Genomic DNA, 21,427 nt, shown 5'->3' with positions numbered 1-21,427 from the left:
GGCTGGAAGGCGGGCGGAAGCAGGCTGTGCGCGGGATCGCGGGCCAGCTGGAGATTCCCGATTCCCGGTTCCCGGGGCGGGCGCCACAGATGCGCTGGGCCCGGGGATGATCTTTCCGGCCCTCCGCCGCGCTCTTCGGGGGCTCCCGCGGCCCGGTGCTCGGGCCCTGACTCGCGCTGCCATGGAGGTGGCCCTGCGAGGGGTGCGGAAAATCCTTTGCGTGGCCGAGAAGAACGACGCGGCCAAGGGCATAGCCGACCTGCTGTCCGGCGGCCGCATGCGGCGGGTGAGGAGGTCCCCGGGCGGGCGGGACGGGGACGAGCGGCCGCTGCTCCCTCCGGGCGTTCCCGCCGTCGGAGCAGAGCGTCCGCGACGGGCGTTTAGAAACGGAGTTAATGTCTAGTTTGTTTGGAGACCTTCGCGGCGGCGGGTGCCAAGCCGGTCTGAGACGCGGAACCGCCGGCCGAACTCCCCCGGCTTGCTCTGGAGCCTTAGCGGTCGTCCGTCTGGGCGCATCCGACGGGGCGACCCGCCCCGAGTGCCTGTCCCGCCGGGCGAGGTGGAGATCGGTTCTGTTCTGGACCACGGGAGGCGCAGAGGAGAGAGACGGTGAAAAGGTTTGAGAAGGGGGTGACCGGAGGCCTTACAAGCTGTTCAGGACGCTCTCAGTTACAAAAGTGCGCCCCGAAATGGTTTTCTGGACATTTCTCAGCGCGCGGGTGGAAGTCCCCGGCTCTCTTATATCTCAGGGTCCTCAGGCCTCTGCTTCTCGCCTGTAGGTGGTGGGAACTGGAGCAGAGGTTGTACGGGTGCTGGCTGACAGCATCACCTTTTCCCAGAGCTGAGTGTCCTGGTGACCAGCCCCAGACTATGCCGACTCCTAGGGCTCCAGGCTCCTTGAGACTGGCCTGCCTACACAGCTAACTTGTGTATCCTTCAGCCTCCGTTTAAGTGTCTCTTCTTCGGGGAACATTTTCTTCACGTTTCTTTCCCCCAGAAGGGTCAGGGTGCAGTGTGATAAACTGTCACTGTGTCCCTTTCTACTTGGAAGGCACCTCCTGGTTACAGTTCCATAATGTGCTGTGCGAGTTGCTCATCTCATCCGAGTCCCCGCTGCCCTTCCGAAGAAAACAGCTGTGGCTATTGGGTCCCCTGCTGTATCCCTCATACCCAACATGTGTTTGGAGTACAGCAGGCCCTCAGTCAGCACTTCTGGGTGCACATTTGACCTCAGTCTTGAAGTTTTACCAGGCAGTGAGAACCACATGTACAAAGGGCAACCCACTGGCTTGAAACAGCTTGGCAAGTTCAAAACTGGAAAGTTGAGAGTGTGGGGTGCTGGGGGAAGGAGCCAGTGGGCATAGCAAGAGAGGACGAGAGAGCCACGTATTTCATGGGTGAGTATCAACTGTCTTGAAAGTACAGTTCATCAGTGTTCACAACACCCCCAGTTTTGTCCTCTATTTAGTTCCAGGTTTTATCACACCAAGAGGAAATGCCGTAGCCATTAAGCAGTCACCCTCCTTTCCCCACTCTTCCCAGCCGCTGGGAGCCACTGATTAATCTGCCTTGTGTCCCCAAAGATGTGTCTGTTCTGGATATGTCATATGAAGAGATTCATGTGATACGTGGCCTATTGTGTCAGGCTTCGTTAGCATTTTTGGAAGCTTCACGTTGTAGCGTGTGTTAGCACTGCATCTCTTTTTACAGCTGAATAATATCCCATTGTATAGACAGATCATATTTTGTTTATCTTTTCATCAGTTGGTGGGCATTTGGGTTGGTTCCACCTTTTGGCTCTTGGGAATAGAGCTGCTGTAAACGTTCACTTACACACAAATTTTCATTTGAATACCCGTTTTCAGTTCTTTGAGGTAAATTCCTAGCAGTGGTATTGCTGGGTCATAAGTTAATTCTATCTTTAACTGTTTGAGAAACTGCCAAACTATTTTCCACAGTGGCTGAAACATAATATATTCTCTCCATTGATGGTCTAGGTTTTTCATATTATGTCAACACTTTTTCTTTTTTTAATTATCACTATTCTGTATGCGTGCTAAGTTGATTCAGTTGTATTGTGTCTGAGTCTTTGCAAGTCCTTGGACCGGAGCCCTCCAGGCTCCTCTGTCCGTGGGATTCTCCTGGCAAGAATACTGGAGTGGGTTACCATGCCCTCCTCCAAAGGTTCTTCCCAACCCAGGGATTGAACTCCTTCTCTTAAGTTTCTTGCATGGGTAGGCGGGTTCTTTACCACTAGCACTACCTGGGAAGCCCAGTTATCACCATCCTCAGTCAGTCCAGTCACTCAGTCGTGTCCGACTCTGTGACCCCATGGACTGCAGCACGCCAGGCCTCCCTGTCCATCACCAACTCCCAGAGTTTACTCAAACTCATGTCCATTGAGTTGGTGATGCCATCCAACCATCTCATCCTTTGTCGTCCCCTTCTCTTCCCACCTTCAATCTTTCCCAGCCTCACAGTCTTTTCAAGTGAGTCAGTTCTTTGAATCAGGTAGCCAAAGGATTGGAGTTTCAGCTTCAGCATCAGTCCTTCCAATGAATATTCAGGACTGATTTTCTTTAGGATGGACTGGTTGGATCTCCTTGCTGTCCAAGGGACTCTCAAGAGTCTTCTCCAACACCACAGTTCAAAAGCATCAGTTCTTCGGTACTCAGCTTTCTTTATAGTTGAACTCTCAGTCTGTACATGACTACTGGAAAAACAGTAGCTTTGACTAGATGGACCTTTGTTGGAAAAGTAATGTCTCTGCTTTTTAATATGCTGTCTAGGTTGACCATAACTTTTCTTCCAAGGAGCAAGCATGTTTTAATTTCATGGCTGCAGTCATCTTCAGTGTGATTTTGGAGCCCCCCCCCAAAAATAAAGTCTGTCACTGTTTCCCCTGTTTCCCCATCTATTTGCCATGAAGTGATGGGACCGGATGCCATGATCTTAGTTTTCTGAATGTTGAGTTTTAAGCCAGCTTTTTCACACTCCTATTTCACTTTCATCAAGAGGCTCTTTAGTTCTTCTTCACTTTCTGCCATAAGGGTGGTGTCATCTGCATATCTGAGGTTATTGATTTCTCCTGGCAATCTTGATTCCAGCTTGTGCTTCATCCAGTCCAGCATTTCTCATGATGTACTCTGCATATAAGTTAAATAAGCAGGGTGACAATATACAGCCTTGACGTACTCCTTTTCCTATTTGGAACCAGTCTGTTCCATGTCGAGTTCTAACTGTTGCTTCTTGACCTGCTGACAGATTTCTCAGGAAGCGGGTCAGGTGGTCTGATATTCCCAACTCTGGAATTTTCCAGTTTTTTGTGATCCACACAGTCAAAGGCTTTGGCATAGTCAAAACCATCACCATGCTACTGGGTGTGAGATATCTTGTGGTTTTAGTTAGTGCTTCCCAAGTGACTGATGACACTGAGTATCTTCGCATATGCTTGTTAGCCACTGTGTCTCCTTTGAAGAAGTGTCTGTCCATGTCTTTTGCCCAGCTTTGAGTTGTCTTTTTGTTATTGAGCTGTGAGTTCTTTCTATATTCAGGATACTAGGTCCTCCTTAGATGTATGACTTGCAGATGTTATCATCCATTCTGTGGGTTGTTTTCTCTCTTGACAGTGTTCTTTGATACAGAAAAGTTTAATTTTGATGATGTCCAGTTTATCTAATTTTCCTTTTGTTGGTTATACTTTTACTATCATGTCTAAGAAACCATTGGCAAACCGAAGTCATGAAGGTTTGCCCCTGTGTTTTCTTCTAAGAGTTTTAGCTCTTATATTCAGGTCATTGATTCATTTTGGGTTAATTTTTCTGTGTGATGTAAAGTAACCTGTTTTGTGAAGTCTTTCCTCAGGCTCCTCTCCATCCATTTCTCTCTGTTTCCAGATGCGTTTTCACAGCTCTTGATGCTGGGGATCTCTGTCCTGGGTCACGTCCTCCAGCTGCTTGTCCCTCTCTCCCCTGTGTGTCACTCTCTAAGACAGAGATGGGTCTGTTCACTTATTTAGCCGTCACACAGGGGTTGCTTTCCATGGCATAATCCCTGCCTTTCAGGAACGTAAATTCTGAAGGAGGAGCCCAGACATCCACACGCAGAGCTCAGAATCAGGGGATGGCCTTTGCAGCTTAGTAATAGAAAAGAATGGAAGTAACAAGTAACGGCACCAGGGGGTAAAATCAAGTTGTAGTTATGATAGGTAATTAGATACTCATCATGGAAAAAACTTGTATGTAGAAACATATATACGTTTGAGAGAAGTTCACTATTAAGATAAAATCTTTTTTTCCTTAACAGTAGTGCTTAAACGGTAGTAACTACTGAAGATAGTTCAGAGAACATAAATAAGCAGAGCAGCCCCACTTCGGACAGTGACCACTGTTAGTAACTCATAGATCTTTGAGGATTTATATTCAGAAGTCCTGTAAATTCAGTGGCAGCAACATTATCACTTCCTGCAGAGTGCTTAGAACAGGGACTGCTCTGGCCTCTGGGGGGAGTTTGTTTGTTTTCTCTAATTTTGACAACATGGATGGCTCTGCAGAGAGATCACTGAAGCCACCTTCTTGGTCTGTATATGCGGTTTTCTTCTTTCTCTAGGCTCCAGAACTCTGCTGGAATTTAAGCAGCCCACTCCTGATCACCTCACCCAGGCAATGGAATCATGCATAATTGAGAGCTGTCCTCAGCTGGGAACTTAGGGGAGTCGGTCAGGGGCAAGTTTGAAATGCCAGGAAAATGTTTTAGTTCCTCAGGACCGTCCACTAGCGGAGACTGCCTGGAAGAGCCTTGCCCTGGGGCGCACACATCTTGTTAGACAGGTCATCCCCCAGAAGAGGATTAGAACACAGTTTCCAGACTGTTCCCAGGGGAGTGGGGACCATGGACACAGACGATGGGGGCTGGGCTGGGGCCAGGCTGTTGGCTGGACTCAGCCTGTGGCAGCCAGAGAGCCTGGGCCTTGGTACGTATCAGAGCCCATGCAGGAGTTTGTCTGAGAAGCTTTAATGCGTTCTTAGAAAGAGGTAGAAATGCTGCTGATTCAACTATTTCTCTTCTCTGGACTAAACAGGCTTAACCAGCAGTTGCAGTTTGTAGGAAATGGCAACCCACTCCAGTATTCTTAACTAGAGAATCTCAGGGACAGAGGAGCCTGGTGGGCTGCTGTCTATGGGGTCGCACAGAGTCAGACATGACTGAAGCGACTTAGCAGCAGCGGCACTAGACCCAGTGAACTCGAGTATCAGATATGAAAATAAATTCCCACTTTAAGTTTGCCATTGTGCCTTGAAGGGATCTGCACTCTCTCCATACAGAAAATTTGTGTGAGGCTGGGGGAGAATGTTCTGGACACACTCCTTCTTGGTGCTTACAGGTTCCCAGAGTCCCACTTTGCCTGTGTCTTGTCTTCTGTGCTGTGTTGGTGTGAAACTCACACATAGTTACTTTTAACACCTTTCTGAAGGCTGGGATCTTCTCTGAGAGGGTCTCATTCATGGAAAAGTACAGCTAAGGAGGCGGATGTAGGCTGGTTCCCAGCCCTGACTGGGACTCACAGCTTCGCTGGATTTCAAAGCCAGAGGGACCTTACAGATGACTTTACTCAGAATAAAGTGAGGTTCAGAAAGGTGAATGACTTGCCCATGGTCCCCAGTTTATTGGTGCAGTTGTATGGCTGGGAAGTAGAGATGTGTGTGAAGAACAGAGAACTGGTGGATGAGACACGTCGTAATCCTGTCTGGAGTAATTGTCACGTGATATTGGACAAGTCCAGTCTCACCTGTAGAAATATGTTCACTGACCGCAGTGGACATGACCAGGTCCCTGCTTTTTCCCTGAGTGTGGAGGGGCCACTTCACAAATGGGCCTAGTGATCTCGCCTCATATTTATCTGTAGGAAGTTCTGTTGCATTTTTAATATTCTGCAGGAGTTTGCTTGATCCTTATGTGAGGACTCAGTTTGTCTTTTATGTGCTTTATATATTTTTTCTATTTTTGTTTTGCTTTCTAGAGGGAAGGACTTTCAAGATTCAACAAGATCTATGAGTTTGATTATCATCTGTGTGGCCAGGTAGGTGCTGCAGGGCTTCTATCCTGTGGCTGAAAGGTGCTTTTGGATCCACGTGCTGTCTTGCTGTACATTCCTTGGGGTGTTAGTGATGGCTGAAAAGAGAGCTTGTGTTTTAGAATTATTTAATCAAGGAGAATTAGCCTGCCCATTGTAGACAATACAGTGTCTTTTAAGAAAAACTGTTTCTATGACCTAAAGATCACTGGTGACAGGTTATCATTTTATAACTCATAAGGAAGTCTGTTTTTTATAAAACATGGTCCCAATGTTAGCTGTTTATGACAAGAGACAAGCTAGTATACCGTCGTTTAAATATAAAAGGCATCATGGAGCCAGAATTAGAATGGTATTCATATCACTATGGCTTTTGCTTTGAAGAGCTGTATTTGTTTATTTCTTTTCAATCTGCTGGTTTGGGGAGGGTGTGTGTGTGTGCGTGTGCGTGTGCTTGTGTGTGTGTTTAGCTCCACACACCCTGCCTCAACACAGCCCCCCAACAACCCCCTCGGATGGCACCTTTGTTACAGTTGACAGGATACACGAGATCATCTTTACCCAGAATCCCAAGTTGACAATTAGGGTTTACCCCGCTCTTGTGCATTCTATGGGTTTGCGTGAATGTGTACCTGTACCCACTACTATGACCCCATGCACAGTATTCTCACTGCCGCCAAAGCCCCTGTGCTCTGCCCGTTCATCCTCCCTTCCCCCCACTCCCCCGACAACCACTTTTTTCTCTTTGATAGAAGTTATACAAGTTCCCTACTTTGACTTGGCAAATCTAATTGCTAAAAGGCTGATGTAAAGTGGATAACCAACAAAGACCTATTGTGTATCACGTGGAACTCTACCCAATATTATGTGCCAGCCTGCATGGGACAGGGCTTTGGCGGGGAAATGGATACACGTCTGTGTGTGGCTGAGTCCCTTCCCCGTTCACCTGAATTGTCACAACATTGTTAAATTGGCTGTACCCCAATTCAAAATAAAAAGTTTGACGTTTAAAGAAAAACAAGGCTAACGTGAATTTTGTCCTCATTCAGAACGTCACCATGGTAATGACCTCAGTCTCAGGACACTTGCTGGCCCATGATTTCCGGATGCAGTTTCGCAAATGGTCAGTTCAATCCCTGGGGGCAGAACATTCTGATTATTACAGTGACCTGTAAAGCATCACGGGAAGTCTGAGGCATGTCAGTGTTAGGTAACTTACAGCAGTAAGATGACTGAGTCCATTCGGCTACTGTAGCAAAACACAGGTGGTAGGTGTCTTGTGCAGGACAGAAACACATTTCTCCCACTTATAGACGCCAGAGGTCGGAGTGCTGGGTGGTCTCGAGAGCCGGCCAGGGTCCTTCATAAGAGCTCAAGTGGCCTCCAGGAGGCCCCACCTTCTGGCAACGTCTCACAATTGTTGGGATTCCAGCCTGTGAATCTAGGAAGACACAAACAGCAGATACCATGGCAGTGACCTAGGATTAACTTGTTTGCTGTGAATTTTCACCACATGCTTAGAATAAATACACATTTTCAGGTGTGTTCCCCCAAATACCCAGACCCCTGACCGAGCAGGGATTGAACCAGGGATGTATAGTGAAAATGCCAAGTCCTAGCCATTGGACAACTAGGGAACTCTCCACCCAGACCTTGGGTTACATTTACCCTGTTGCGGATATGCAGGAAAGAGCTCCAGAATTTCTTCTCAGCAGCTCCTGTTAATCCCCAGGGGAAGTGCTTCTCCTAAGGTCACAGTCTCACTCATGTCCTCTGGCTTTTTCTCGGGGCCTGTGTCTGGGGGGGATGCACCACCAGGGCACTGGGATGGCTTTCTCCCTCCTGCGCTGAGTTAGGATTTTGTGTTTTCCTTTCCAGGCAGAGCTGCAATCCTCTTGTCCTCTTTGAAGCAGAAATTGAAAAGTACTGCCCAGAGAATTTTGTAGACATCAAGGTAGGATCTTGGGAGACGCGTGGCCCTGCAGTTGAATAACCACCACGTAATTAAACAGAGAGATTTCTGTATTTTGATGGCATTAGAACTGAGGTTTTTCACTAAACAAGGCACCATAGTTTAAAACATTCCCGTCCATTCTGTAGAGGTGAGGCCACTTCGGCTAAGTGGCCTAGGGCCCAGGTGAGTTTTTGTGGACCGTGGCCGCCAAGGCGATCTTGGGGATGAGCGTGCTTTGGTCAGCAGCTCCTGCTGTCACCACACTGGAGGGAGAGCCTGCAGCCCCTGAGTGGCCATCTGGTCCTGAGCTCTGGGTTCTCAGGCTGTTGGAGCACCTGTCCTTGGTCCACTCCCGACTGGGGGCCCTTCTGGGGATGAATCTCAATTCACGGTTGATTTTTTTTTTTAACCCAGGACATGGTCAGAACTCTTAGAGCTGAAAGTGTATGTTAGAGCCAAGTTTCAGAGCTCTTCACCTGGGTGTCGTGGTATAAACCCCGTCTTCTAGGAGCTCCCGGGCAGGCTGGCTGCTCTGGTGACCTAGCCTCCTCAGTGCACCCGGTGGGGACAGGCCTCACCGAGCTGGCGTCTCGAGGAGCCTCAGCAGCATTGGGCGGGTCCAGTGCAGAGCTGTCGGGTGGTCGCCCTGCAGGTCTTGCTCTTACCCTCTGATCCCAACCGGGCATTTCAGAAAACTCTGGAGCGAGAGGCCCGGCAATGCCAGGCCCTGGTGATCTGGACCGACTGTGACAGAGAGGGTGAAAACATTGGGTTTGAGGTCATCCACGTGTGCAAGGCCGGTGAGTATCTGAGGCCACAGTGGGTGGTGCTCAGCCCAGGTCCCCCTGCCAGACTCACCAGCCGTGTGTCAGGGGCTCGGCCCCCACAGCCCGGGGCTCGTTGCCTGTTTGGTCCAAGCTGTACGATACCTGGATGTTAAATAACCATTGACGTCCGCTGAATGATTTTAGGTAAGTGAGAGGGTGACTTGAAGGCCACTGCTGGGCTTCAGAGAGTGGGGGTGCTTTTCCCTAAAGGCCCAAGATAACAAGGGACATGGGCTTTCTCACGAGGCTCACCAGGCTGCTTCAGCTGGTGGCTGAGATGCGTTCAGCCCCTGTTTCTGACAGCTCTCAGCCTGGCCACCACAATGCTTCCCTCTTAGGCGGCACATGGCTAATTTAACTGAATCAGTGAAGCTGGACACCACAGCCTCTTGGACTGGTTCACCACCCCCAGGGTTCAGGGTGGTTTGGGAGCAGCGATCCCTAGTAACCAGCCCTGCCCTGTGCCCCTTCTGTTGCGCAGTGAAGCCCAGCCTGCAGGTGCTGCGAGCCCGTTTCTCTGAGATCACCGCCCGCGCCGTCCAGACGGCATGTGAAAACCTGACGGAGCCTGACCAGAGAGTGAGCGACGCCGTGGATGTGAGGCAGGAGTTGGACCTGCGGATCGGTGAGGAGGGGGCTGTGGGGGTGGGGGGCCAGGGCTTGGGCGCGCATCCAGCTGTGACCTTGCCATCTGCGGTGTCTTCTTCCGTCCGTCCTCTCTGCCAGGGGCGGCCTTCACCAGGTTCCAGACGCTGCGGCTGCAGAAGATCTTCCCCGAAGTGCTGGCGGAGCAGCTTATCAGCTACGGCAGCTGCCAGTTCCCCACCCTGGGGTTCGTGGTGGAGAGGTTCAAAGCCATTCAGGCGTTTGTGCCGGAAGTCTTCCACAAGATCCGAGGTTTGGGCCGGGACCTGTGGGGCAGCTCGGGTGCTGGTCCAGGGGGTGGTTTGTGCCTCGCCATCTTCACCCCCTTGTCATGTGTCTGAGGTGGCTCTTGCTCTCCCTGTGATGGGCCTCTCTCCCCGAGTCATGGCCTTCCTGTGTCCCCGACAGTGACTCATGACCACAGGGACGGTGTGGTGGAGTTCAGCTGGAAGAGGCATCGTCTCTTTAACCACACGGCGTGTCTCGTTCTCTACCAGCTGTGCATGGAGGTGAGAAGGTCTGAGAAGGTGGTGATCTGGGATGATGACTGTCCTGGGACTTCCCAAGCTGCTCTTCCCACGGGACTGCAGTTTTCAGCATGCATCTCAGGGCATTAGCTTTTGGCACCAGTAAGACCCCATGAAAACAGTTTTGATGTGGAAGGAAAGACTTGTAGAACTTTCAGGTGAAACCAGGAGTATTAACAAATATGTAGTTGGAATCTGTCCCTAAACAGTGCACTCTCACCAGAGGCAGATAAGGACCCGCTAGGCCAATCAGGAACCACAGATCCTGGAGCTGGAAGCTGGGGAACTGGGTAGAAGCAGGTCCTCTGCAGGCCCTGATAGCTGGGGAAGATGCTTGGCCAGTCACGGTGACCTCAGCTTTCCCTATCTTCCCAGGATCCCAGGGCGACAGTGGTAGAGGTCAAGTCCAAAGCCAAGAGCAAGTGGAGGCCTCAAGCTCTGGACACTGTGGTACGTTCTGGATGGGAGTTGGTGGGGGGAGTTGTGCCAGCCCCAAGGAGCCCTGGCGTCCGTGGGGGGCACCAGCTTCTGCTGCAGAAGGTGCCCAGGGGCATCTGTCTTCCTGGTGCCACGCAGGAAGGAAAACAGACCCCAGAGCAGGACCTGCTCGAGCAGCTAATAAACATGACATAACTGCTCCGTGCGGGGTGTGGGGAACAAGCAGGGAGAGAAGTCACCGACGCGTCCCGTCCTTAGGTGGTTGCTGCTGCGGTTTTGGTGTTGTCCTCTGTTTTCCCTGTCTTTTTTAAGTGTTGTTATTGGGGTAGCTAGTTTTTTCCAACGAAGTGGAAAAGCATTTTCTTTGTTTCTGCAAAATCTGTGTAAACCTCGTTTTGTATACCCAGTTTATGAACCTGCCTCCAAATAGGGCATCTCAAATTTTGTGACCCCAGGAAAAGCTGCCTAGCAGGACACCTTAGGGTGCCGCTTCCCAGTCCCCACTCTCCAGGAGAGTCCAGGGTGTGTTCACTCTGAAGGTAGAGCCTGTGGGACAGCAGGGGCAGTGGGGGTTACAGGCTGTGTGCAGTGGACCTGAATGCATCATCCCTTGCTGGTTGACATACTCAGACGTGTAGCCAGCAGTGTTTTCAGAGGGACCCCCCCCAACCAAGGGACAGGATAGCTGGTGACCCCTTGAATGCCTGCACAGATGTTTGTCACCAGGGGAGGCCCCAAGGTCTGGATGGTGTCCCCAGAGTGCAGGTCCCAGACTGCGGCAGCGGAATAAGTCCTTTAGCCATTGTTAGAAATGCAGTTCCTGGCCCGGCCCCTGTCCAGCCCTCCTTGTCAGATCCCCTACTACCTGTGCCTAGGAGTGTGTCCACTCCTGTCCCCACTCATTCTGGCTTCTGCACTCAGAGTCCGACAACCCCTGGGCGGTGGCCTGAATGCCCGATGGGCCCGGAGTCCTTCCCCAGCACAGCCTTTTACACGTGTGTGATGCAGCCAGGGTGATGGCCGAGGGGTGCTGAAGAAGAGGGTGTGGATGTTGTGTTCTCTGACCCATGCTCTGCCACACGTCTGACAGGAGCTGGAGAAGCTGGCATCTCGGAAGTTGAGGATAAATGCTAAAGAAACCATGAGGATTGCAGAAAAGCTCTACACCCAAGGGTAAGCCTGAGTGCTCATTTGGGAAGAGAGTCTGATGCGTCTAAATCAGGGTGAAGCATCTTAGAACTTGAGCTCGTGGGGAAGCCACACTGTCTAGATGTCACCAGCTCTCCATGGAGAGATTTTGGCCTTGTCTTCTTTTCTGATGGAAAAGGCATGTCAGGTCACTTACAACCTAAAATAAGAACCCACAGAGTATGTTCAGATCCCGCTGCTGACCTCTTATAGACGGGGCGCGGGGACCCTGGCAGGGGCAGGCGGCACATTTGGCACTTGTGTGCCTGTGGGAGGGTGGGGCTAGAGTGGCCGGCCTGGAACCAGCTCTGACCCCTGGGAGTGACCCACAGGAGTGCCTGCTGCTCCTCCCCTTGGGACCTCGTCTCGGGACTTCCCCAGCATTGGGCACCACGATGTCTTGGATCAGACAGGCTGCTACTGGGGTCACCAGTAGCAGAACTTAGGTCAGTTCAGGCCTTTCTCGACCACTTCAGCTGTTTCTCATTGTGTGTGTTTGGCCTTCTTTAGGTACATCAGCTATCCTCGAACTGAAACGAACATTTTCCCCAAAGACCTAGACCTGGCAGCGCTGGTGGAGCAGCAGATCCCGGATCCACGCTGGGGGCCCTTTGCTCGAAACATTCTAGAGCGTGGTGGTCCCACCCCACGCAATGGAAATAAGTCTGACCAAGCGCACCCTCCCATCCACCCCACCAAATACACTGACAGCCTGCAGGTGGGTATTCCTGGCCAACTGCTGCGGGACCCACGAGGAGGTCAGGGCTCAGGCCTGGGTTGAATCTGCTCTGTGGGCTCTGACTTCAGGAACAACGTGACTGAAAATTTGTCTTCATTGTGGGGAAAAGATGTCATATCAACACTCTCCTCCCACAGTCTGCGCCCGGCTTCACTGAGGGATCCCACAGGGGCTGTGGCCCATCCAGGCCCTGCCCCACGCTGTCCCCTCCCTCCACTGCTTCCCTGACCCTCCCGCGGCCCAAGCAGCCCTTCGCTGAGCCATCACACAGCCCCCAGCTTCTCTCCCCGAGACCGGGCTGGTCGTGCAGCATGACGTCTGATGGTTGTGTGCACGTGCTATATTCGCTGGGTTTGGCTTTGAAGGATTGTATTCGACAGTCATTTGCACAGTGGCTGTGTGTGTGGATGTCACGTCTCCCTTCCAGACATTCTTAGAGGAGGATTTGGGATCTGAGTGTGAACGTCTTACAGACTCCTGCCAGGGGGCCTCACTGTGTCTCTAGTTACTGAAAGGGCAGAGGTTGCTGTGAACCCTGTGTTTGTGGTAGGTCTGGGGCTGCCTGAGTGTCTTCACTCTGCATGTCCTGCATACACGGGCCCTCTTGGAAACTTGCTTTCACCTTTTTTCCTGCTCAGACAGGCTTTACATCAGAGGAGTTGGTTTCCAGTCTTGAGGGAAGGGGACTCCACTTGTGAAGTTTATGGGCCTGAACCCACAAGCAGCGGGGATTTGCCTGCCCTGCACACGGGTGCGGAGCTCTGGGCTGGGAGGCAGCACTGGCCAGACAGCATCTGGAGGAGCTTGGGTTCCTCTTCTGCCCCCAGGGGGATGAGCAGCGACTGTACGAGCTCATCGTCCGCCACTTCCTGGCCTGCTGCTCCCAGGATGCCCAGGGCCAGGAGACCACTGTGGAGATAGACATCGCTCAGGAGCGCTTCGTGGCCCATGGCCTCATGATCCTGGCCCGGAACTATCTGGACGTGTACCCGTATGATCGCTGGAGTGACAAGGTGACACATCTGGGCGGGGGACTGTCCTAGTCCTGGCTCGGGCCAGGTGGGCTGACCGTTGCGTCTCTGCCCCTGTAGACCCTCCCTGTCTATGAGCAAGGCACCTGCTTTCAGCCCAGCACTGTGGAGATGGTGGATGGGGAGACCAGTCCCCCCCAGCTGCTCACCGAGGCTGACCTCATTGCCCTCATGGAGAAGCACGGCATTGGTCAGTAGCTGGTTGTCATAGTAACTAGTACTTCTTAACTGAAGGGAGGCTGTCTTCTCCTCTGTACTTTGTAGCTGAAGGGTGGCTCAGGAGTAGTGAAGAACTTGCCTCAGGGCACAGAGTGTGTGAGCCCTGAACCCCTGGGTCCAGGTGATGCCACAGTTGGCGCCCTTGGCCGCAGCCCTGTGCATCCACATGTGGACACAGGTGCTCCCCATCACTCGGGCTCACCTGGGCCACGCTGACCAGCGTTCTTGGCCCTCACAGGGATTTGTTGGGTTTTGTTTTATATTTAGCAAGGTACCAACGTTTAAAAGTGAAGACCCACGTAAAAACGGGTACCTTCCTCTTGAGGAGCATCAGGGGTTGGCAGCTTGGCAGCCGAGAGTGTGGTTGTTTTCTGGCATTCGTGCTTGGCTTTGTTCACCTGCTCAGCACATGCAGGGCCCCCGTGTGATCTGAGTCTGCCTCTTGGGTTCTCCATGGATGACCATGTGCTTAGCTTCTGTTAAAGTATTTCCCATAGCTGTTTAAAAATCAGATTTTTTTTTTTTTTTAAAGAAACTGGGCCAGAATACTTTTTCCCATTAGTCCTGTGGCCCAGGCTTTACAGGTGGGTCCCTTGTGACTGACCTGCTGCCCCTCAGTTTTCACCACAGCTCTAAGGGCAGCTGAGTCCAGGGCAACCAGTGCCACAAGGGGTGGGGTTATAGGGAGAGGTGGAGTGGGGCAGGGCCTCAGCCCTCACTGCAGAGGGAGGTGGGGGAGGAGCTTACAGGGGTTTATAGAGGGACGTGACCCCTGGAGTGAGTCGGTGTGAAGGAGAGGTGAGGTTGCTGACGAGGCTTATGCACGGCTGGCTCTGAGTGGAGGTGTGTCCCCTGGAGTAGGAAGTCCAGGCAGAGGAAGGGGCCTGTGGGCCTGGGGGCTAAGGATGAGCCTGAGTGACGGGAGTGGCCTGCAGGTACGGACGCCACGCACGCCGAGCACATTGAGACCATCAAGGCCCGGATGTATGTTGGGCTTACGCCAGACAAGCGCTTTCTCCCTGGGCACCTGGGCATGGGGCTCGTGGAAGGTGAGGAGCTGGGGGCTTTGGGGGTGGTGGTCATGAAGCCCCACAGTGTATCCAGGCCACATGACACCACTCTTATCCACAGGCTATGACTCCATGGGCTACGAGATGTCCAAGCCTGACCTGCGGGCCGAGTTGGAGGCTGACCTGAAGCTCATCTGTGAGGGGAAGAAGGACAAGCTGGTGGTCCTGCATCAGCAGGTGCAGAAGTACAAGCAGGTGTTCATTGAAGCTGTGGCCAAAGCCAGGAAGTGAGTGCTGGGCGGCCTGCTAGGCCGTGGGGATGGCCGCTCCGTGCACTGTGGCCTTGCCGGGCACTCAGCCCGCCTGCAGTCTCCCCTCTCTCCTCCCCTGTTTGTTTGGCTCCTCACCCCGGAGCCTTGTCAGCCTAGCAGCCGCAACCAGAAGGGTCTGGTCCAGTCGTTCTGGGCTTTAGACACGCCATCTCCATCCCATCCTGAGTTAGCAGGCGGCGGTTTGCCTGTGGGTGCACCAGGTGTGGGTGTGTGCCCCGTTTTCTTGGGCCTTCGGGGTGCCCGTCGTTGGTAGCGTGTCTGTATTCTGTTGGAAATAACACATTTTTTTACCCACGCCAATTTTGAAAAGAAATGCATGAGCCATTTAGACTTGATTTCAGACCAACTCGAGTGTGTGCGTGGCCTAAGGTCTGCTTGCTGTGGGGCAGGTGGTGAGGCAGGGGCACCTGCCTGCAGTTGGATTACTCCCAGGAGCGGCCACCTCGGGAGCAGGCCGAGTGGCCCACACTGCCCCTTTTGTGGGAGAATGCTGTGAGTCACACGTGCGTGGTGGGTGCCTGACTTGAAACGCTTTCCGTTTCCTCAGGTTGGACGAGGCCTTGTCCCAGTACTTCGGGGCGGCTGCAGAGGTGGCCCCACAGGAAGCCCTCCCGGCTGTGTCTGAGCCCATCAGGAAGTGTCCACAGTGCGGCCGGGACATGGTTCTCAAGACCAGGAAGAGTGGCGGGTCGGTGTCTGGCTATGCCTCACTCCCACCCCTGCCCGAGACCCAGTACTGCCATGCAGGCCCATCCTTTGGTTCTGTGTCCTGTTTAAAAGCAGGCCTGCTTCACCAGTTCCCGGACTGGGTGCTGATGCTGAAATGGTGGCCTCAGGTGTGAGGCCTCGTGGGAACTGAGGGCTGGTGGAGGCAGGGCTTGTCCCCCGGGGATGGACAATGCTCCATGTGTGGACGGTGGCGCAGGCCTCCTGATCAGTGACCCACTGAGCCCATCTGCTCCTCACAGAGCTGCAGGATGGTGAGGCCTGCGTTCTTTGAGGCGCGTCCAGCTCGGGGCTCGGGGGGCACCCTGGGCAGCCAGGCCCCACTTCAGTCTGGGCGCTGGTGGTGGCTTGGTGGTTTCTCATCAGGTGACAGCATCAGCAGTGATTGAGGGGGTTTCAGGGACCCAAGTACAGGCTGGGCCTCCCATCACTTGGTGTCATGGACCATGTCTCCAGAAGCTTGAGTATCACCTGTGATCACACAGAAGTGTCTCCACCGATGGCACCGTCCCAGGGTCGGGGACGCCCATCTGACCCGGCCTTGCTCTCCAGGTTTTACCTCAGTTGCACGGGCTTCCCTGAGTGTCGGTCGGCTGTCTGGTTCCCAGACAGCGTGCTGGAGGCCAGCAGGGACGCGAGCGTGTGCCCAGTGTGTCAGCCACGCCCCGTTTACAGGTGAGATGGATGCCCAGGACTGGTCCTCGGACCTTTGGTCACGTGTCAGAAATCACAAGGATCTCAGAGAACTTATGTTTATGAAGATTTACCACATTTTCAAAGTGAAAGCAGGTTTTTAAATATTTGTTAATTTGTAACAATTGCATACTAACAGATAGATCTTTAGGATAAAATTTATTTATTTTCAAAGCAAAAAAATGAGGACAGGTTGTGTTGCGATGTTGCCCGAGTAACATCTGGCTTAACAGTAGAACAGAGCCCGCGTGCTGCTGGGCTCCATTACCAAGCCATACACCAAAAGGCCCTGGACCTTGCTGCACTGGGGCCCGAGGACGGGCACTTTCCAGAGGCACCTTGGTGTGGGCGGTTGACTGGGTCCTAGAGCTCATCCCCCGCCAGCCCCCTCCTCCCTCTTGTGACGACTGGAGGGCCAGATGGCTGTGCCTTGTGTGGCTTCCCTGGGTTGGGGGTGTGGGACAGCCCCCTGTGGACCCAGGGGAAGACGCTTAACCCAAGGATTGAGTGCCTTGTCATCTTCTGTCCTCACAGATTGAAGTTCAAGTTTAAACGAGGCAGCCTGCCCCCAACCATGCCCCTGGAATTTGTCGGCTGCATCGGCGGGTGTGACGAGACCCTGAGGGAGATCCTGGCCCTCAGATTCTCACAGGGCGCCCCTCGAGTCAACCAGCCTGCCAGCCAGACCTCCGGCTACCTGCAGGCTAGCCAGTCCCTGAACAGAATGGACAGTGTCCAGCAGGGCCAGCCCTGGCCCCCTGTCACCAGGCCCTCGAAGGCTTTGACCAGGACTCTGCCCCCACCCGCCGTTGAGAGCGAGAACAACTCGGTGACCTGCAACTGTGGCCGAGAGGCCCTGCTGCTCACTGTCCGGAAGGAGGGGCCCAACCAAGGCCGCCAGTTCTACAAGTGCAGCGGTGGTGGCTGCAGCTTCTTTCTGTGGGCTGACAGCGGCCACCCGGGAGCTGGGCCTCCCTCCTCGGCGTCCAGACCTCCAGGCGGCCCCTTGGGACGCCCCCCGGGCTCCGGGACTCTCCCGGGTGGGTCCAGCAGGCCCGGCAGTGGTGGCAGCGCTGGCGCGTCCTGCCTGTGTGGCCAGCCGGCTGTCACACGCACCGTGCAGAAGGAGGGGCCCAACCAGGGCCGCCAGTTCCACACATGTGCCCAGCCCCGTGAACAGCAGTGCGGCTTCTTCCAGTGGGTGGACGAGAACGTGGCCCCAGGTGAGAGGGTGGGGCTGCCCTCCCTACCAGGACTTCACGCCTTCGAGGTCACAGGCAGCCTGCTCTGACCCGGGCAGATGCCCCGGCACCGAACAGTACTCCATGTACAGCTGCTCGTCTCCGTTGAGTGGTGGTTGTGGTCATGCCTCCCAGACAGGGACCATGAGGCCCACACTGGCCACGTGGCCTGTTGGGATCCCCACAGCCGGGCCTGACCTGGGAGCCCCTCCTACCTTTGTGAAGCTGGCAGGGTCTGTGTCGGGGCCTGGTGTAGTAAGACGGAAGCCCTGTCCCTGACGTTTGGAACCTGCCCCAGGTTATGCAGTTTGGGTCAGCCCCCTGCAGATGGGTGTGGGGAGAACCACTGCCTGGACGGAGGGTCAAGGTAGATGAGGTACCTGAAGGTACCTGGCCATCCTGGGACACGGCAGATACCTGGTCGTGTGTCTGAGGGAGACCAAATGGCTTTGTGGTGAGCCCGGCTGTATGTCCTTGAACCATTGGGTGTGGTTTCTCGGCCTGTTTCCTCAGTAAGATAGGCTCCTTCTCCCTTTCTCTTGTTCCTGTTAACCTACAGCTGTGATCCTGACACATATGTGGCAGGTCTGCACACACAGGAAGAGCCCAGAGCCTGGGTGCAGGCCAGGGGTTGGAGACACCACTGTTCCAAGGGACCCACGTCTGCCTTGTAGGCGGCAGTCTGTCTGTAGGAGGCATCAGGGCTGGACCACCTCCTGCACGGCGGGCGTCAGGGTCTCCTGTTGGGAGGAGGTGGTATCTTTGGTCCTGGGTGACAGGGAAGTCCATGCTGTGAGGCTCCTGAGGGACGGGGAGGGTTCGGAGCTTGGGCTTCTCGCATGGCAGGTGGGAGCAAGTGTTGGTTACAGCCGGCTTGTCTTTGTTGCATCCACACGCGATGAGGCAGCTTTCCTAATAGGTCCCAGTCTCTGCATGTGAGGTGACATGGGCCCCTAACCAAGACCATGGTGGCAAGGCTCTTGGAGGGCATTCCCGTCTGCACTCAGCAACCTCTCATTCTCCCCACAGGGACTTTCGGAGGCCCCCTCTGGCCAGGAAGAAGGGGAGGAACCCAGGGGCTGGAGGCCAGAAGCAAGAGGGCTCGGGCCGGCTCCTCAGACACGGGGTCTGCAGCCAAGAAACCCCGGAAGTGCAGCCTTTGCCACCAGCCTGGACATACCCGTCCCTTCTGTCCTCAGAACAGATGAGGCAGCGTCAGGCTGAGGGGGCCACCTGACCTTCTTCCCCGCTCTTATGTCTTAGGAAGCATGTTGTTTCTCAGGGGCCACCAGCGGCTCTTGGGGTTTGGCCTGTGTGTTGAATCCAGGCCCAGATCTCTCTCTCTGCTGGACAGTGGCCCCGTGTGCGGGACCCAGGAACAGCCGTGTCTACGGCTGAGAAGCCACAGAGGCTGCCTTCTGTGACTCACAGGGGCTGTGCTGTCAGCGCCTTAGTGGAGATTGGCCCTGTCTGCAAGGGGCTTCCATCCACAGATGGCCTGAGAAAGGGTGGGATGCCAGGGAGAGGCTCCTGTTTGGAGGTTGTGTCTGTGGAAGGTTCTTGCCTCTTTATTAAGCTGCAGCCAGGACGCCCCACAGCTCAGGTGCCTCAGTAAAGAATCCAGCCCCTTGACCCTGGCAGGTGATGGTATAGTGTCTGGGGAAGTTCGGCAGGACACTGGGCAGTGTTGACCTGCCTGGCCTCCCCTAGCTCCAGAGAAGAACTGGTGCAGATGCTGCCGTTCCGGCCTCCCAAGAACCATGGAGCTGAGCGGGAGTCGGTGGACTTTGCCCTGCAGCTCAGATGATAAGCAGGAGTAAGCTGAGCATGACTGAGTTGTATGGCTGGTGAAGCAGCAACCTGTTCTGGGACTCCTGGCCCCACACCCTTCCTTCAGAGCAGCCCTTGAACCGGGACTGGACAACGGGCTGTGCAGAATTGCTCCTGGAGCGTCTGCTTGCTGGGTGTTGGTCTTAGCCCAATGGCCCAGCCCACTTTGGTTTTCACCTGGGCTGAGCATCTCACATGAACAGCCGCACAGCCGCGGCCCCTCTCTGCTTCCCTCTCGGCGCCTTGCTTCCTGCGGTGGCCCTCATGGTCACTCATCGGTGCCTTGGGTGTTTTTCTGACTGAGCTAGTCTGCCGTGTTCACTCGTCATCAGTTGATGGACACGGGGGTGTTCCCACCATCTGGCTGTTGGGAGCAGTATAGCTGTAAACTTCTGTGTGCAAGTTATTTGAACACATGTATTTTTGGGGATCCACACCTGAGAGTGCGGTTGTTGGGTCATCTAATTCTATGCACTAAGCTCTCCACAGCTGCACCATTTTACCTTCTCACCAGAGTTCCCCTTTCTCCACGTCCTTGCCATCGTGTCCTTGCCCATGTTGCCATCCTCGTGGGCCTGAGGTGGTATCTCGTGGCTTTGACTTGCATATTCCCAGTGATCGCTGACTTTGGGCATGCTTTCACCACTCATGTGGCCTTTCATGTTTCTTTGGAGAAATGAAAGGTCTTTTCAAGACCTTTGCCTGTTCTCCAGTGGGGTTGTTTGTACTTTTGCTGTGGTTGCAGTCTCTCCATGGGGAGCCCCCGTGCCCACCAGGACCAGAATTGCTGGGTGGGACTGGGGGTCCTGGGCTGGGCCTTCACAGGGTGGTTGGGTTCTGGGGGCAGAGTTGCTGTCAGCCCAGGTGGTGAGACCATCACACACAGATGGGTGGACACTGAGGGAGCTTTCCACACAGGCCTCCCAGGACGCTGGGAAGAGGCCCTGCTGCCCTTGGGTGCATCGGCCACCTTTCCCCCCAGACCTCTGTCTCGGGTTCCTGAGCTGCGTCTGTGTTCAGCTCACAGGTGGGAGGGGCCTGCTCTGCAGGGCAGGGGTGCACCATCCTGTCCACCAGTATTCATGCTGTGCAGGGGTGCAGGGTTGGCCTGGAAAGTTCCTGAGGTCATACAGGCAGGCGAGCCTGAGGCCCACGAGCTGAACTGCTGTCTCAGGAAGTGGGTGGCTTTGCTGAGAACACTCGGAGCAGTGTCCAGGCCCTGTGGTGGCCTTGGGAGCACTGGGCTGGTGACACCAGCTTTGGTGTCTGTCCTCAGTGAACTGAGTGCCACCAAATGGTCATGTTACTGGGGTTTTTAACTTTTTAATTTTTTTTTATTTGGACGGTATTTAAAAGACTACCCTGATTATAAAAGAATACGCTTAAAAATGCAAATGCATCAGATGTATGCGACTTAAACCAGGCTGAAGGCTGCTCATCCTGGAGGGGACCAGGCTGGGGGCAGCAGTGGTCCTGGATTAGAGGCGAGGGCTTCCCCCTCCCATCTGGCTCCAGCCTGGCCCGTCAGGGCCCTTGGACCTTGACTACAACCCCGTCAGGAGGCTTGGTGAGATCCCCAGGGACCTGAGTGTGGATGTGCCCAGCAGGCCAGTCTGCAGCCTCAGCGAAAGAGTGCCCATGCAGACTTTCATCAGGGCTTTTTCTGTTTAGTAATTGCTCAGCCTGAAACCACTGGCTGGGTCGGCTCTGGATGTGATGCACTGTCTCGAGGGGTTGCTCGCGAGTTAATCCATGAAAGGACTTATCTCATCTGGACAGGCTTTCTGGAGGCCCCCAACTTTGACGGACACTGGACTGTCTGTCTCAGTCATTGGTTTGGGGGCGCTTTGCTCTGTGCCAGCACTGGGTTAACACCCCACCTTGACCTGTGAAGTAGGTATTCTGGAACCCTCATCTTACAGGGAGGAGGCCAAGGCCACCCCACCCCCAGCCT

The 21,427-nt window shown here is 54.0% G+C and overlaps 1 protein-coding gene across 2 annotated transcripts; it reads left to right on the top strand.

Moving 5' to 3' along the window:
• The first annotated feature begins 16 nt into the window (after window positions 1–16).
• Window positions 17–20,168, top strand: TOP3A (DNA topoisomerase III alpha). 2 transcript variants are annotated; one of them, XM_040245829.1, is made up of 19 exons: window positions 17–286; window positions 6,020–6,079; window positions 7,123–7,196; window positions 7,952–8,027; window positions 8,719–8,827; window positions 9,336–9,479; window positions 9,581–9,751; window positions 9,908–10,008; window positions 10,402–10,476; window positions 11,555–11,637; window positions 12,163–12,370; window positions 13,219–13,404; window positions 13,483–13,612; window positions 14,577–14,690; window positions 14,773–14,938; window positions 15,531–15,671; window positions 16,262–16,384; window positions 16,937–17,625; window positions 18,673–20,168. In XM_040245829.1, exons 1-19 carry the CDS (start codon window positions 107–109, stop codon window positions 18,849–18,851), a joined length of 3,009 nt encoding a protein of 1,002 aa, XP_040101763.1. In that variant the 5' UTR covers window positions 17–106; the 3' UTR covers window positions 18,852–20,168. The 2 variants fall into 2 exon arrangements, with proteins under 2 accessions (XP_040101763.1, XP_040101764.1); XM_040245830.1 differs by lacking the exons at window positions 17–286; window positions 6,020–6,079; window positions 7,123–7,196; window positions 7,952–8,027; window positions 8,719–8,827 and adding an exon at window positions 8,909–8,998.
• Window positions 20,169–21,427: the final 1,259 nt, after the last annotated feature.

This window comes from Oryx dammah, unplaced genomic scaffold (genome assembly GCF_014754425.2).
Source record: "Oryx dammah isolate SB20612 unplaced genomic scaffold, SCBI_Odam_1.1 HiC_scaffold_8, whole genome shotgun sequence".
NCBI lineage: Eukaryota > Metazoa > Chordata > Mammalia > Artiodactyla > Bovidae > Oryx > Oryx dammah.
This window is presented reverse-complemented; position numbering and strand designations above follow the sequence as displayed.